This window comes from Talaromyces proteolyticus, assembly GCF_021365285.1.
Source record: "Talaromyces proteolyticus strain PMI_201 chromosome Unknown BGW36scaffold_8, whole genome shotgun sequence".
Lineage (NCBI taxonomy): Eukaryota > Fungi > Ascomycota > Eurotiomycetes > Eurotiales > Trichocomaceae > Talaromyces > Talaromyces proteolyticus.
The window spans coordinates 1980982-1994861 of record NW_025764284.1 but is presented as its reverse complement, the minus strand read 5'-3'; the positions used below and the strand labels follow the sequence as shown (position 1 = coordinate 1994861).

Genomic DNA, 13880 nt, shown 5'->3' with positions numbered 1-13880 from the left:
TCGACTCTCATATACGTCGATCCAGATAAGGAAAAGGCCGCTCTGCGCAGGTTCGACAAATAGCTTGTACCCGTTGCCTTCATCTTCCTTGTTTTGTCCTCACTAGACCGAAACAACATGAGCAAGCCTATTTCTGTTTGAATCCACTCATGACTAATGAAGAAACACAGATCGGAAACGCAAAGACATTCGGCTTGGAAAAGGATCTGGGTCTCACGGGCCATAAGTTTGGCAACATCACGACTTTATTGAGCGTGAACCTAGTTCCCTTAAAAGCCCCCTGGGTCATGGCCATCAAGAGCTTCGGTCCAAATAAAGCCCTCGGCACTGCCCTTTTACTTTGTAGTTTTGTTAAACTGGGTAATGCTTTCATCTAGAACTATGGTCAAGCCATTGCTGTCCATATGTTACTAGATGTTTGCAAGGCTGGAATCTCGCCTGGCTTCTCCTATTTATTCTCGACCGTACATCCCCGCAACGCGGCTGCAAAGCGTTTAATGATGACGAATATGGCTAATTGTACATCTGGTGCCTTTGGCGATCTGTTCGCGTATGCCGTTCAAATCATGGGAACCTGCTGGGACTCGCGCCATAGCGATGGCTATTTATCGTCGAGTTCGGGCTTACCCTGGTTGTGGGTGGCATCTGCCGGTTGTATCTTTTCATCAATTGCTCCTTTTCAAATAAATGGCAGCGCCGGGGCCATTATTGCTTGGGTGGCCACGTATGTGTCGCCAGATGGCAAGCGTGCTGTTGCGATGCCTTTTGCATATTCGATTGGCAATCTGTCGTCGCTCGTATCATCACAACTGTACCCTAGCCAGCAAATCCCCGGCTATATTGAAGGCAATGCCATCTCCGCCGGCCTAGACGTTGTCGTTGCGGGTCTTTTTTCTCATGCTGGATGCTGCTCAGATGCAGGAACCAGAAGAAGGAAAAGCTCATCACCGAGGGGACCACCACCAATGGCTACGAAGATGATCGAGGCCTTGGTTTCAAGTACATGCTTTGAGAGGTGATGACGAAGTACACATCCTTGATCACAATTTGTATTGGACGGGTTGTTAAAAGATTTAGTCATCACTAGTATCACTTCACATAAGGGACCCTTTTGACGCTACTATTTCTAGATTGCGATATCACTTTTGCCCCTATCCTAGGAAGCGGATTCAGAATCGTGGTGAGTCGATCAACGTTGGTAGTCAGCCTATAACACGTTCATGATTCAAAATTGCGTATAGAGTTGTGAAAGGGATATTTATTTAATGATATAATATTTGAAAGCACAATGAATATATTAATTGATGTAGACACCAAAAAAATACACTAAATGTAGTTGAAGTATCTCTACAGATCTAAAGAATCCTTGTTCACGTACTCGAGGAAGCGAATAATAGAGGCGACACCTCCCGGGCGCATAATCTGAGCGTGCAAACCAATCGATATCATCGTTGCGCTCTCATTAGATTCGGGATACAGGATGTCGAAGGCGTCCTTGAGGTAGTCGAAACAGTCAGTCGAGCCGGTATACGGGCCTGACTAGCTGCCCCAGAAGCACGCATCATTTGTATCGACAGCATTGGAGAGCACCAGCATCGGCCATGATGCGACGGTTGTTCTCGGTGATGGGCGACCTGGGGAATGCGCCAAGAATTCTCTTACCAGCTTGGTTAATTGACCAGCATAGGTCGGCTCTCTCCATCTCTTCCGTGAGCCCGACCCGGCTGATCGAGCGGGTGCCGTGGGAGACAATGTCGCAGTCCTCGGTTTTCGGCATCTCGGACAGCGCTGGGTTGACGTTGACGGTGAGAGCATCAGACGACAGGAAAACACTATACGGTGCGTCAAATTCCTTGAAGTGACGCAGCAAGGGCCAGATGATGGCACGCGTGCCATATTCATACTCGCCCTCCTGCATAAGGTCGCGCTCGCTATCTAGGAGTACACTCCACACCTAGGTACGCGAGTCACGCGAGTTACCGCCCAAGAGTGGGTTGCGCTCGGTGCCCTCTTCGTAGTTGATGGCCAAGTTGGTTGCGACTTTCTTTCCCCCAGGCCAAGTGAATCTGGGAGGAAGATCTCCGTATCCGGTGAAATCACGAGGACGCAATGTCGTGAAACCTGCCATGGTTGTACTTAAAGCCGCCGCAAGCCTCGAATTCCTCTCGACTTCGTCGTGAATTTAGAAAACAGTGAGGCACAAGTTCGACAGGGGTATGATGAATGAATAATATCACTGGTAGAGAACATATTACCGCCTAATTCCTGACAGCCACGATAGAGTTATCTTATTTAATAAGCAAAAAGAAAACATAAATAAAGAATTGAAGCTTATCGTTTCGGTAGATTGGAAGCAAATTCCGATCTTAGTGCCGCTGATTAGCTTCGGTTTTGTGCAGTCAATCTTCGGTATTCCAATGCTTGATACGATATAATAATTATTAGTACAATTTCTGAGGGGAATCAATATCAATTTGTCTGATCACAGAATAAATTCAGTTTCGATACGGTTTCTAAAGATCGTTTAAACATTAATATATGATACATGTAATATATTTAACTAGTATAAATCACTAGTATTTATATAAGTTAAAGCTCTAGAAATAAGAGAGGGCATTGTCCGGACTCCTTCAAGGCTGTGAAAAATGCAGTCAAAACATCCTCTGCCAGGGTTGAATCTTTTAATTAAGAGCATGGTTAGGGGTATCGATATTCACGCTATGCCCCGGAGATAGAGCTACAATGTAGAATGTGCATGTGCCGCAACAGTATGATTATTACTCATAATCCCTCTGCCTCAAACACTACCTGTTTCTTCCTGCGCCTCACAACCAGGATATGGCATATAGACCGTGTAGATCCATTGTCTCCGTTGCACTGTTGGTTACCACCATACGGCTACTGCGACGGTGCTGGAAAGCGATATTGGAAGACGAGGAGCCAGGAAGCAGCTCCGCAAAGTGTGTCAATATTCCGTATGCGTCAAAGCACAAGATTCCCAGTCCCGGTTGAGCCACGATCATGCCCCTCTCAATATCAACTGCGATGCCATACGGTCCGCTGCCTCCGGAGAGATCCAGAAACACTCCACAACCTTACTGACGCCTCGATCAAGAACAAAAGGAAAGAAACACGCCAGATGGAGTTGGAAGACTAAAATTCAATAAGTATATTTTTGAAAAAAGTTGTGCACTAGAAAATAAAAAAATACTTATAAAAACTCGGAGCTAGACCTGCCTAACATACGGAGTACATGAAAGGCCCGCTTACCTCTACTACCCACTCATATAGCAAGGGTTAGTAAGGCCGGCACATACTACAGGTATAAATTGCAACTCTGATCCACTAGAATTGAGTTTAGCTCTCAACGGTTAAATAGTAGTCTCAGGACCTAAGTTATATACGTGTGGCAATGGGAGGCTTCGATATTAGGGTTACAGTTACCCAAAACCCATGTATTACAACATCTTTGGTTAAAGTAAGGGGATATAAAAAAATAAGATGTCTATGTCTCGAAATATATGAGGGTTTTACAGCTTTTTAAGCAATATTGAATTGAATGCAGAAATTTTGATGTAAATTCAACACTTTAAACGGCATCAATTGATATTGTTTGATTGCTAGCATGGGAATTGGCCATAAGATAAAGTACGTGTACTCAACCTTTGCATCTCGTTAAAGTTCAACCACTAACTTAGTCCCACTGACGCCTTGTTTTAATCCGTCGAGTGCATTGTCTATGGACTCCAAACCCCTCCCTACAACTTTCAAGTGGGGACTGGGAATATAGTCATCAGCAGCTAGCTTTTCTTTCAGCCACTCAACGAAAGCCCAGCGGAAATAATCATATGATGCTTTGGGATCCCGTGGAGTTAAGATGAAAATAATGTCTACCCCATCTAGCTTTTTCGCCTCTTCCGGTATGAGTGGTGCCGAGGCAACCTTTGCATTTCGAGTACCCTTCAGTTGCTTGAGAATGCTTGCGATCGGCTCAAGACTCCCGCGACCCAAAAAGCACTGATGTAGTGTTACATCATCTTCCTTCACAGAATTTACGATTTCCGAAACTACGTCGTCAGAGTTATAGTTGAATACTCTATCCGCCCCGAGGGTCTTTAGATATTGATGGTGACGTGGGCTCGAAGTAGCATAGACATGATATCCCATAGATTTCGCACTCTGCACAGCTGCAGTTCCAACACTAGTAGACGCTCCCCAAATCAGGATCCCTTCCCTGTCCTCAGAGGAATATGCCGTATCACGAGGGATTCCCAAAACGTTCCAACCCGACAGGGCAACGGACACCGACATGGGCAAGATAGATCCCTCGCAAAAGCTGATCGAGTCTGGCAAAGGGGCCACCTTTTCCACACCTACTATCACAAATTGCTGAAAAGCACCAAAGTCTGCCTCACCCTGGTGAAAATAGGCCGTGGCATAGGCGGCAACTCTGGTACCGGGTTGCGGTGTATCCAAAGGAACATCCGGACCAACACTGATAACAATACCAGCGACATCGGAGCCCAGTACAGTTGGATACTTGGAAATAAGAAACCCGCTGTCCCTTTGGACAGCATCAACGGGGTTCAGTGCAATAGCCTTTACTTCAACAAGCAACTGGCCAGGTCCGGGCTGAGAAGTGACTCGGGAAACGAGAGAGTGGGACGCTCCCTTTTCCGCAATCACCAATGCCTGGTGATGACTAGCCGGTGATGAAGACATATTGGCTCACAGTAGATATATGGATGGCTCTCAAGTTGCTAAGGGTTCAAATAACGCAAAGTGAGAAAGAGATAGATGATTGACTGTTAAAGATTTTGGTCATTTCGAATCATGTTAAAAGATCCTACTGCTAGACATATTTATATATGCGAGAATAGGCGAGAATAGGCGATTTGATGTAAATTTAGGATTACGTGACATACCTCAACAAGACTTTTGTGGCGGTAATCTCCGACCGGCATATTCTTAATTCCGGGACAGCCAGAACAGCGAGAAATTATGGTCTTCTTAGTAATTGGCTTACAAAATGCGTATCAATTTCAAATTATCTGTATATTAGACTTGCTCAACAAATATTGCGGCTATGTTATTATCTTTATTAGCTGAGAGGCTTTGCTAAAATGTCGCAAAGCCCTGATGAGAAGGGATGGATTACGATAGAGAAACCCAATTGCTCAACCTTAAAGTAGGGAAATTTTAGTAGTTAGACAATGCATTCTAACAATCTTCTCATGCTTTTCAAAGAATGGGTTGAGGTAGCACCGTTCATTTTCCATTAGGTATTCAATTGTGCATTCGTAAATGAAAACCACCGCCCCCCGAAGAAGTAGAGTATGGATTATCTATATCGGAACTATTTTCAATTAGCCAACCCCACTGATCTATACTAAACCGGAGTTAAAATGTTGAAATTTGCCGGGACTTTATGGTTTACATCTACATATCCTTTGCGTAGTTTCATGATAGAATCATGGATTTAATAGGGTACTGCGTATTCCCCGGTCAAAATTTGATTAAAATACAATATACAATGCGGAAACATCTAAAAGCCGATCTAGCCTATCTCCATAGTTAGAATTTTTGAATCCAATTCAACTGGACCATTCCTCAGTTGAGTATCGCCCAGTTCAAACCGCTTGTACAAATTTGGCTCTGGCAACTTTTGACCTAATATCATTGTCGCTCTTGAGTTATCCCCGCGATTGCGACGGCAATAAAAATAGGTCAAAACAACACCAATGAAAATGAAAATAATCCCAACACCAACACCAACCCCAATGCCTGCCTTTGTTCCAATAGAAAACCTAGTGTTTGTGGACGTCGATGTTGGTGTTGGTGTATTTGCGTTCGATTGCGAAGATAATGATGGCATTGAAGTGCTTGTTGATGAGCTGGAAGTTTTCGTAGGCAACTGCCACCGAATCTGAAGGCCGTATGCATTGAATTTTGGAGTACCAATGTAGGTAGAAGTGATAGAAGGCTCGGCAGTGACTAAGAAAGTGCCTGTTGTTGTAGCAGCTAAAGTACAGAGTTCGGTGGAGTACCACGGCCAGCCATTATCAGTTGCGTCTTGGCAGGTATATGCACTATATGTTTTATTATTCAAATTTAAAAATATCCTGGTGAAAGGGGATGGTTGTATTTTAAAACCTACCTTGGGCAGCATATCGCTCTAATTTCTGAAATCGTGTTGATATTCACGATGCTGGAGCAAGCCATTTGATAGCCTGATGGACATATCCCCGGTGAATAATATGCTGCTGGGGTTGGAGTGAAGTCTGATGGGTAGCAGTCATTTGCAGTTGGAGTTGGCCCAAGTTGAAGATAGATCCAGGGAGTCCCACCGGAGGTGGTGGTAAGATTGTATATATCTGTCAGACACGAAGCTGCCGGGGTGAATACAGTTGTCAGAGCGGGAACCGTAACCGTTGCCATCTTGATGGTCCGACACCTTTAATTTTGATGCGTATGTAGATTGAGAATTTTAAACTGTAGAAAGTACGAAGATATTTATTGGAAGAAAAATCTAATTCACAACCACGACTTTGGTTGTTTTGTAATAGGCGCCGAGTTCCTTAGATTACTATTTTTAGCCCGTCAAAGCTGATCACTCCATCATGCTATTAGCCGCCGTGGTGACTAGTCCGTCACATCCCATGCAGACCACGCGAGCCAATAGTTTTCAATGATATGTCCAAGCTTTATGAGAAGCTGGAGCACCAATGTTTACTTAGTTGAAATCTAGATTATACAGTGGAGAGTGGTGCCTAGTGAATTTTGGGCTTCTCGAGGAGAAAGCCAAAACTAATTGGTTTTAAACCATATGCCGAGTTAGCAAGCCTCCACGCCAAGATTCAGGTCCAATTAAACTTATTATGAGTTTGCCGAGCAGTTTTCCTATTGGTGATTTACTATTTTGAAAGGGATACTATACATCTACACTCCGAGCATACTGCCACCGTCCCTAGGTAAATATTCCATTTTAGCCGGTTATAAAAATATATTTAATAAGCTATGAAGATAAAAATTTAGCATTAATTATGACTGTGTAAAGAATAAACCATCTATTTTTACACCAGCCTTTTGGACAGTCAACCTGATGAATTAACCCTAAGCGCAAAAATTCGCATCTCACTATAGCCCGCCATACCGTCGTACTATAGATCAAACTTTGTAACGCCATTAGCGTTTCAATAGGTAGTTCTAAGTGGGCGTGTCCGCCTACTTAGAAGTAATCTGCAAAAAGTTCTGTAATGCAGAAGCGTAGGTAACCATTACTAAGATAATCTTCTGCACCACATTTCTTAGAAAGTTAGAGGTGTGCTTTCAAACATAACCGGAATTGCATACAGCCTCAGAATGATGGCTTTAAATCTAGATAGCATTGTTGATGGTTGAATGATATCCGCTCAGTCAGCGCCATTGGAAACACATGTAATAGATACATATTAATTCGATCAAGAATTTTGTCTCAATACCACTCATAATCCCATGGCCTCTTCAGTATACATACACGAAGTTTGGGTTTTGCTTGTCTGTCAAATCAGTGAAAGCTGTCCAATTGAGGGTAGCCCCATCTTCCCTGTTAATATCCTGCAAGGCTTGCCTTGCTCTTTCCTTCCGTCGATTTTCCCAGATAAAGGCATAGCGAAAGACAAAGAAGAGCACGAATTCAATACAGTTAGATACTAGCAATGAACCAATACCTAAGCGATATGTCGGTGCTTGGTTCGATTTATAGAAAAAAGGGCTGGCGATATTACCGATACACACGCCGAACCAAATCATTCCGGAGACAATCATTTTTTTTGACTGGCCACCTGTGTTTGAAGTTATGAGAGATAGAGAAAGTACAAAAGAGGCTTGGTATGATCCGGTGAGGTAGCTGAAAGACACGTTAGCAATGGGAGGTCTGCAGAAATTGAAATGGACCAATGGAATCACACTCACAAACAGATTAGTCGGCCAACATATGCATCGACAGGTGCAAGAAGGAACCCTAGAGCACCGGCAATAGTTGGAAGCATGAATAGTGCACAGACTAGAGTGCGGCTGTTATTTGGGAGGTAGTTATTTGCCACTGCTCCAAGTACAATCCAAATAACAACTATGACCCCCTGTGGTATGCCAAGCAACGTTGTGTGGAAAGTGTCAAAACCAAGGCCCTCAATCACCAGAGTGGAAAAATTTGAAATCCCCCCATTTGGAATATTGGCAACAAAACCAAGAAGTGTGAAGAGCCACGTTTTGTAGTCCAAGTATGCCTCTTTAATTTGATCCCACTTGATTTGTCGTTGCTCAATACCTGTCTGATTGCGGCGCATGCGCGCTATTACCATTAATCTTTCGTCATGAGTAAACCCCCAAAATGTGGCAGGTGAGTTAGGTAGCAAAAGACACAGAACGATCCCCCAGAATGAGCAGATGGCACCAACTACGATGAATTCATAACGCCATGACTCTAGAGCACCTTTTATATGGCCGATTCCATAACCTGTATTAAGTAAGTATCTAGAGATAGCAACCGCCGGTCTGCGAGAAATACCTATAAGACCACCACCGGCCACACCAATGCCGTTCCAAAGGTAGTATGCTGAGATACGGGACGGCTGTTCTTCGCGTGTATAATAGGTGGATATTATGAGCATAAAGGCTGGATCTGCAATAGCCTCAAAGGCCCCAGAAAGGATTCTTAGAACAGATAGAGTGGCAAAATTCTTTGAAGCGGCTTCACACATAAGGAGTATTCCCCACATGAAAATATTGAAAGAAAGATACCAAGCAGGGGGAAGTCGTTGCATGATAAGGTTGGACGGAATTGCCCAGACTAACCACCCAAAATAAAAGATACTCGATAGCCAGGAATAAGCTGTTCCCTCTAAATGTAGAGAGTCTTTGATACCAAAGATCGCTGCGTAAGAGAGCGTTGTCTTATCGACATACTATCAAGGAAAACAAAAAGAGTTAGTAGATTATTGAATAGGGCAGGATGAATGTCACCGACATAGAAGAAATAGCAGATTCCTAGAAGGGGAAGAATCCGCAAATCAAGCTTACGGACAAGCCGCTTCTCAGAGTCTTGATCAATGGCCTCATCAACGGGATATTTTTGAATTGCTTCTAAATACAACTCCCCATGTTCTTGGTTGATTATGAGAGCCATGGGTGCTTTGAGGCCATCTTGTGTGGATTCAGCAGCGTGAACATCCTCGATACCTGCCACATCTGTCATGTCATCCTCTTTCGTATCCATATTATCTCGCAGAGAATATCAGAAAATCACAGCAAGGACTTGTTGACTGAAGTTATACATGTATGTGTTGAGTTAAGATTTACGCTGGTGGTTCCTCCCTCTGTTAATATGTTCAGGTATACAGTACTGCCCTCTCACGATGCCTCGTTTACGGAATCAGCGAGATATGAGAGCGTGGGGATTGGTCGTGATTGGGGGAAAAACCACGAAGTCCGTTCTCTGCTGGCGTGGGGGAGGCAATATAGCTTTGGCTTCGTGGGGAAATCGGTGAGATGTCCGGCCCCCAGAATTACCCCGCATAAAAAGTCATCTTGCATATCACAATTATCGAATAGTGGTTAACTGGCATAACAAGGCGCTATGCTATTTCATGTTGCGTTATTTAGTTATTCCGCTACCTAGTATTAGCAATCAACCCTGCATTTGCGTTGACATTATTCCAGTTAGCGCCAGCTTCATCACAGTCTATATCGTCCTCTAGCCCAAATATTTGACACTATGTATCTACTCAAAAGTTGACAATGAAAACCTTCCATCTTCGACCGAAGATTCTATTCTGTTTACTCTACCATAAGTGAAACCATGGTGGAAGTAGCGGATGTCGAATATTTGAATTCTTTTCATAATTATGCCTCGATGTGCTAATCACCATGGCACGGCCTATTCAGAACACCCTAAAAGTCGTCATTTATTCGACATACAAACAAACCAAGGTAGACGGTCTCGAAAGTTAATCTTACTATGCAGTGCATGGTGATGTGTCTCATCTAAACTAAACTTGATCGATGTCTACAACCTAGCGGAGAGAGAACTTTGGGGATATTAATCAATATATTGCGATGACTCACCAGTATTCAAAGTATTTCTATGAATCCATTGAAGGAAGAGATATCTACATCGGTAACCTTCTCTAGAGACTTCAAGGGAACAGTATAAGACGCTCTTACCGAGGCGAGGAGTAGTACAGGTGGTTCCATTGAGAAAAAGAATTAGAGTGTAACTACAGTAGTATCTTTCTAAAGAAGAAGTTATGGACTATCACACAAAGGAGCCAAGGAACGTTTATTCCGAAGTGCCTCACTGGCGGAAAATCTGTAAAAATTGTCGATCCGTCAAACCCCGCAAACGTGGTTGACCAAGGAATTCTTACAATGTTTATTTTGGAAGTATACTAGGATAATAAGGGCATTAAAGAACAAAATTGAATTATCCGTGGTAAATATTGTGTTTCGGAATTTTGTACTTGCCCTTTGTCAATGATTAGTTTATGTGAAAGATCAGTTTGATATGTCATTACTTTCAATCTTAGGCATTGTGGCTTTGGTCCAGGCATGGCCATCGCCTAGCCAATATTCTCCCAGACACCAGTTTAATTGGGAGTCTACTAAATATTTGTTAGTATACACTTCTCAAATATGCTATTGGTTCTTTACCACTCTCTCATACATATCAGAATTGCGTTCGGGGATTCGTACACCTATGTTCAAGGTACCAAAGGCTATCCGGGATTTAGCTTTATTGGCAGTTACTTGCCTAGTCAGTTTGCTATCACCGCCCACGAACTTTGGCATGATCAGATCGTGCAGAACTTTAGCGGGACGGCCGAAGGTGGGCCTAATTGGGTGGAGTTCTTGACAGGATGTGGTCTCCAACCCGGCCTTACATCCCCCAAATCTTGCGAAATACAACTATGGGACTTTGCTTTCGCCGGCGCAGATGTTTCAGAGAAGTTGTAGGTTCGCTGTACTGCATGGATCTCCAGAGTCTTTCTATTTCTAATATTATTTATGATTTCTCCCGCGTACAGCACCCCGCTCCATCATAACTGGACGATTCCACTTGTAAATCAGACACAGCGTTTCTTGTCCTGGGTCCAGCCAGAATTCCAAAAGAAAAATGCAATCAGCCAGAAAGATACTTTGCTGGCTCTATGGATTGGAATCAATGACATTGGAGACGTAAGCAGGTTATCAAATGTGTCATTTCCCAGCTTATACGAATCTATCGTCTCGACCATTTTCAACGAGAGCGTACAACCTCTCTTCGATGGCGGATATCGGGACCTTTTATTAATCAATCTACCTCCTTTAGACAGAACGCCAGGGAATGTGGGGAGCTCAAATCCGCTCCCTAACAAAACGATGATAGGATGGTGGAATGATGCATTGTCTCATTATAGTCGAGATTTTGTTTCTCGCCACCAGGACATGAACATAATGAATTACGATGCTAATTCCTTTCTAAATTTTGTTCTTGAAAACCCAGAGGCTTATGACATTCGAAACACAACTGGATACTGCCCCGGCTATACTGATCCAGACGTCATGGTCGATCCTGGAAAATATGGCTGTCTTCCGATTGATCAATACTTCTGGTTCAATACTGGGCATTTGTGAGTCCCTGTAATTTCTTTTGACCAAATGATCCTATAGACTGACTATTTCCCAGGACAAGTCACATACATCACATCTTGAGTCAAGACATCGGAAAGTTTTTGCGCCAGCAAAGAAGTAATAAAGGCACTTCGGGTAAATTATACAAGTTTCCTGGATTATGAGTTAGAATATATTCTCGTAAGAACCTGGCTCTCTTTTTTTCATGCAATAATCAATCAGGAGCCAAGAAAATCTTCTCACCAGGCATAGTCGATTATAATTAGCTCACCATGCTATACAACATACGATAGCTCATGTATATCTTTACTTCTAAAAGTCTGTCGACACATTTGCTTTTTGCGCTTCAGTGGCGGACGTCCAGACCTCCAGACATATATTGTAAACTTGCTTTGACTATCTCCATCACAATCTCAATTTCCTTTGTATTTCTGGGTGCATAAATAAGCATGTAGCTCCCTGGTAATGCTATTTTACCACGCGTTACCATCGCCACGAGTTTTGCCCCTGAAAAAGCATGTCTCTGACCCCAGCCAGCGTCAATAACCTTTTTGGCATCTGCGGGGGACAATAACAGATGGAGCGAGTGGTCACTCGTACCATGAACATGAGCGACTTCGCCTCGCACTGCTAGGGCTTCCGGCGGCCGCGACGACAATGGAACGCCATGTTCAGTAAGCCACATTGCATCAGTGTGTGTTTCATAGAACGAGGTAGCCATTTTGACTAAGTTGGCATTTTTAGCCGCGAACATATCAAAAGCTTCTCTTAGTTTCTATTATGGGTGTCAACCTTGCTATAGACCATAGCCCAGCACAAATGAGGGGTTTCGAGAAGACAGACCTGCTTAGTATCCTCATCTGGTAAGTGGCTCATTTGTCTTTGCGGAATTGCATGAGGCCCGACCTGTGGAGTCCCCCCTTTACGTTGTGATAGCTCCTCCTCAGGGAAAATATAAGTTACCGTTTCCCCGGCGTTGATCTTGTCTTGATATTCCCTGGTATCGAACATCTCCCGTCCAAAAGGAGTCGCTATGAACCTGGAGCGTAGCCATCCAAGGGCGTTGTGAGGGACTCCACCGGGGCCATATGACATGAAAAGTTGATAGTCTCTGTAGGCAGGGATAATGGATGCTAGGAGACAGATTGAAATAGCAGGTATAAGAATATTAGAGACCATTTTCAATGAACTATATCACTTCCAGTTGCATTCTTGATTCACGAGATCCGTATTGAATGAAGGCTTGCATCAGGGAATTTTCAAAATCAATAGGGCCTAGTGGACCGTTAAGTATAAGGAACGAGTTGCCTGTATGCATTAACCTAGTCCTTTACGATTTAGAGTATGTCACGGAGGACCGCCGGGATTCGGGAGCTTGGATGGCTAGCTGAAGACACCGAAGAGGGTCGATGATTGGATTCTGGTTCGATTATCTGGTCTCTGCTCAACCTATCGAAAGATAATGTGGGGCAAACCCGTCTTCGTTGTCAGACCTCACTTATATCTATATGCAGCTATCCTACGTCTGGGCCAAGTATGCCTATTAAAGCATAACGTCCGTAGATCAAAATGGTGACAGAAGTGGCACGTAATGCCTAGTTTTGCAGGAGCTCGGGTCTTCGGACAGTTCGGCCGCCGAAGGTTATGCGACGTAACGATAACAACTTCAACTTGGTGCCTGCAAGCCGCCGACGATCTTCCTGCGGGATTCAGCTGACAGCTATCCGACGAAGATCATGACGATCCAAGACAACGAGCTATACTGCCTATTCGAATTTTGGCTATTGACAAAAATGGAAATCTGCAATCTAGACTGTCATTATCCTGTACTGTGGTATTCCATATCGGAGTATCAGCGACCTGATTCTAGACTGTACTTCATCCGCAATCCATAAACGATCAACATTGACACGGATGTCCGATAGTTCACAATTCCACTATCGTCCGGACTTTTATCGACCGAAATTCTGATTTAATCAATCTCTTAAAATAGCATAATGTCTCCGGTCAAGTTATCCCAACAAGCGAGATTTGGAGTGGGAAAAAATGAAAGGCATTTTTACAGAGGATCAGATAGCATTTGAAATTACCCCGCGATTTAAAAAGGCATATTTTTCCGTAGGTAGTGGCGCTACATAGCCGGGAACCGAACCTATAATAACTCTACTGTCTCTAATATCTATAAATACGAGACTTCGAAGTACGTATATATGTCAGATTTATAACCCAAA

At 43.6% G+C, this 13880-nt stretch overlaps 7 protein-coding genes across 7 annotated transcripts; 2 read left to right on the top strand and 5 right to left on the bottom strand.

The window, feature by feature from the left end:
* Positions 1-149: 149 nt before the first annotated feature.
* BGW36DRAFT_429472 (uncharacterized protein) lies at positions 150-1019 on the top strand (the record flags this gene model as incomplete). Its single annotated transcript, XM_046220699.1, has 2 exons — positions 150-360; positions 415-1019. 2 exons carry the CDS (start codon positions 150-152, stop codon positions 1017-1019), a joined length of 816 nt encoding a protein of 271 aa, XP_046070742.1.
* Positions 1020-1347: 328 nt separating this feature from the next.
* Positions 1348-2128, bottom strand: BGW36DRAFT_429471 (uncharacterized protein; the record flags this gene model as incomplete). Its single annotated transcript, XM_046220698.1, has 3 exons — positions 1348-1535; positions 1591-1935; positions 1981-2128. The coding sequence occupies 3 exons, from the start codon at positions 2126-2128 to the stop codon at positions 1348-1350; spliced, it is 681 nt and encodes a 226-aa protein (XP_046070741.1).
* A 1454-nt stretch (positions 2129-3582) lies between these two features.
* Positions 3583-4882, bottom strand: BGW36DRAFT_383002 (chaperonin 10-like protein). The gene has a single exon (XM_046216615.1). It carries the CDS (start codon positions 4720-4722, stop codon positions 3676-3678), a length of 1047 nt encoding a protein of 348 aa, XP_046070740.1. The 5' UTR covers positions 4723-4882; the 3' UTR covers positions 3583-3675.
* Positions 4883-5471: 589 nt separating this feature from the next.
* BGW36DRAFT_383001 (uncharacterized protein) lies at positions 5472-6506 on the bottom strand. The gene is made up of 2 exons (XM_046216614.1): positions 6158-6506; positions 5472-6089 (listed from the first exon to the last, which is right to left on the bottom strand). Exons 1-2 carry the CDS (start codon positions 6436-6438, stop codon positions 5558-5560), a joined length of 813 nt encoding a protein of 270 aa, XP_046070739.1. The 5' UTR covers positions 6439-6506; the 3' UTR covers positions 5472-5557.
* A 997-nt stretch (positions 6507-7503) lies between these two features.
* On the bottom strand, positions 7504-9166 carry BGW36DRAFT_299280 (major facilitator superfamily domain-containing protein; the record flags this gene model as incomplete). The annotated part of the gene is made up of 4 exons (XM_046211516.1): positions 7504-7888; positions 7954-8497; positions 8549-8945; positions 9008-9166. 4 exons carry the CDS (start codon positions 9164-9166, stop codon positions 7504-7506), a joined length of 1485 nt encoding a protein of 494 aa, XP_046070738.1.
* A 1505-nt stretch (positions 9167-10671) lies between these two features.
* On the top strand, positions 10672-11973 carry BGW36DRAFT_463152 (uncharacterized protein; the record flags this gene model as incomplete). Its single annotated transcript, XM_046222195.1, has 3 exons — positions 10672-10988; positions 11064-11648; positions 11705-11973. 3 exons carry the CDS (start codon positions 10672-10674, stop codon positions 11811-11813), a joined length of 1011 nt encoding a protein of 336 aa, XP_046070737.1. The 3' UTR covers positions 11814-11973.
* Positions 11974-11995: 22 nt separating this feature from the next.
* On the bottom strand, positions 11996-12828 carry BGW36DRAFT_429466 (uncharacterized protein; the record flags this gene model as incomplete). Its single annotated transcript, XM_046220697.1, has 2 exons — positions 11996-12424; positions 12493-12828. The coding sequence occupies 2 exons, from the start codon at positions 12826-12828 to the stop codon at positions 11996-11998; spliced, it is 765 nt and encodes a 254-aa protein (XP_046070736.1).
* Positions 12829-13880: the final 1052 nt, after the last annotated feature.

What these genes read in the sequence shown, in the direction of transcription:
- BGW36DRAFT_383002 (XM_046216615.1), bottom strand. Translation starts at nt 4,722, where the DNA reads ATGTCTTCATCACCGGCTAGTCATCACCAGGCATTGGTGATTGCGGAA.
- BGW36DRAFT_383001 (XM_046216614.1), bottom strand. Translation starts at nt 6,438, where the DNA reads ATGGCAACGGTTACGGTTCCCGCTCTGACAACTGTATTCACCCCGGCA. An exon ending in AGAGCGATATGCTGCCCAAG is followed by an intron (nt 6,090 to 6,157) that starts GTAGGTTTTAAA and finishes TAAAACATATAG; the next exon opens with TGCATATACCTGCCAAGACG.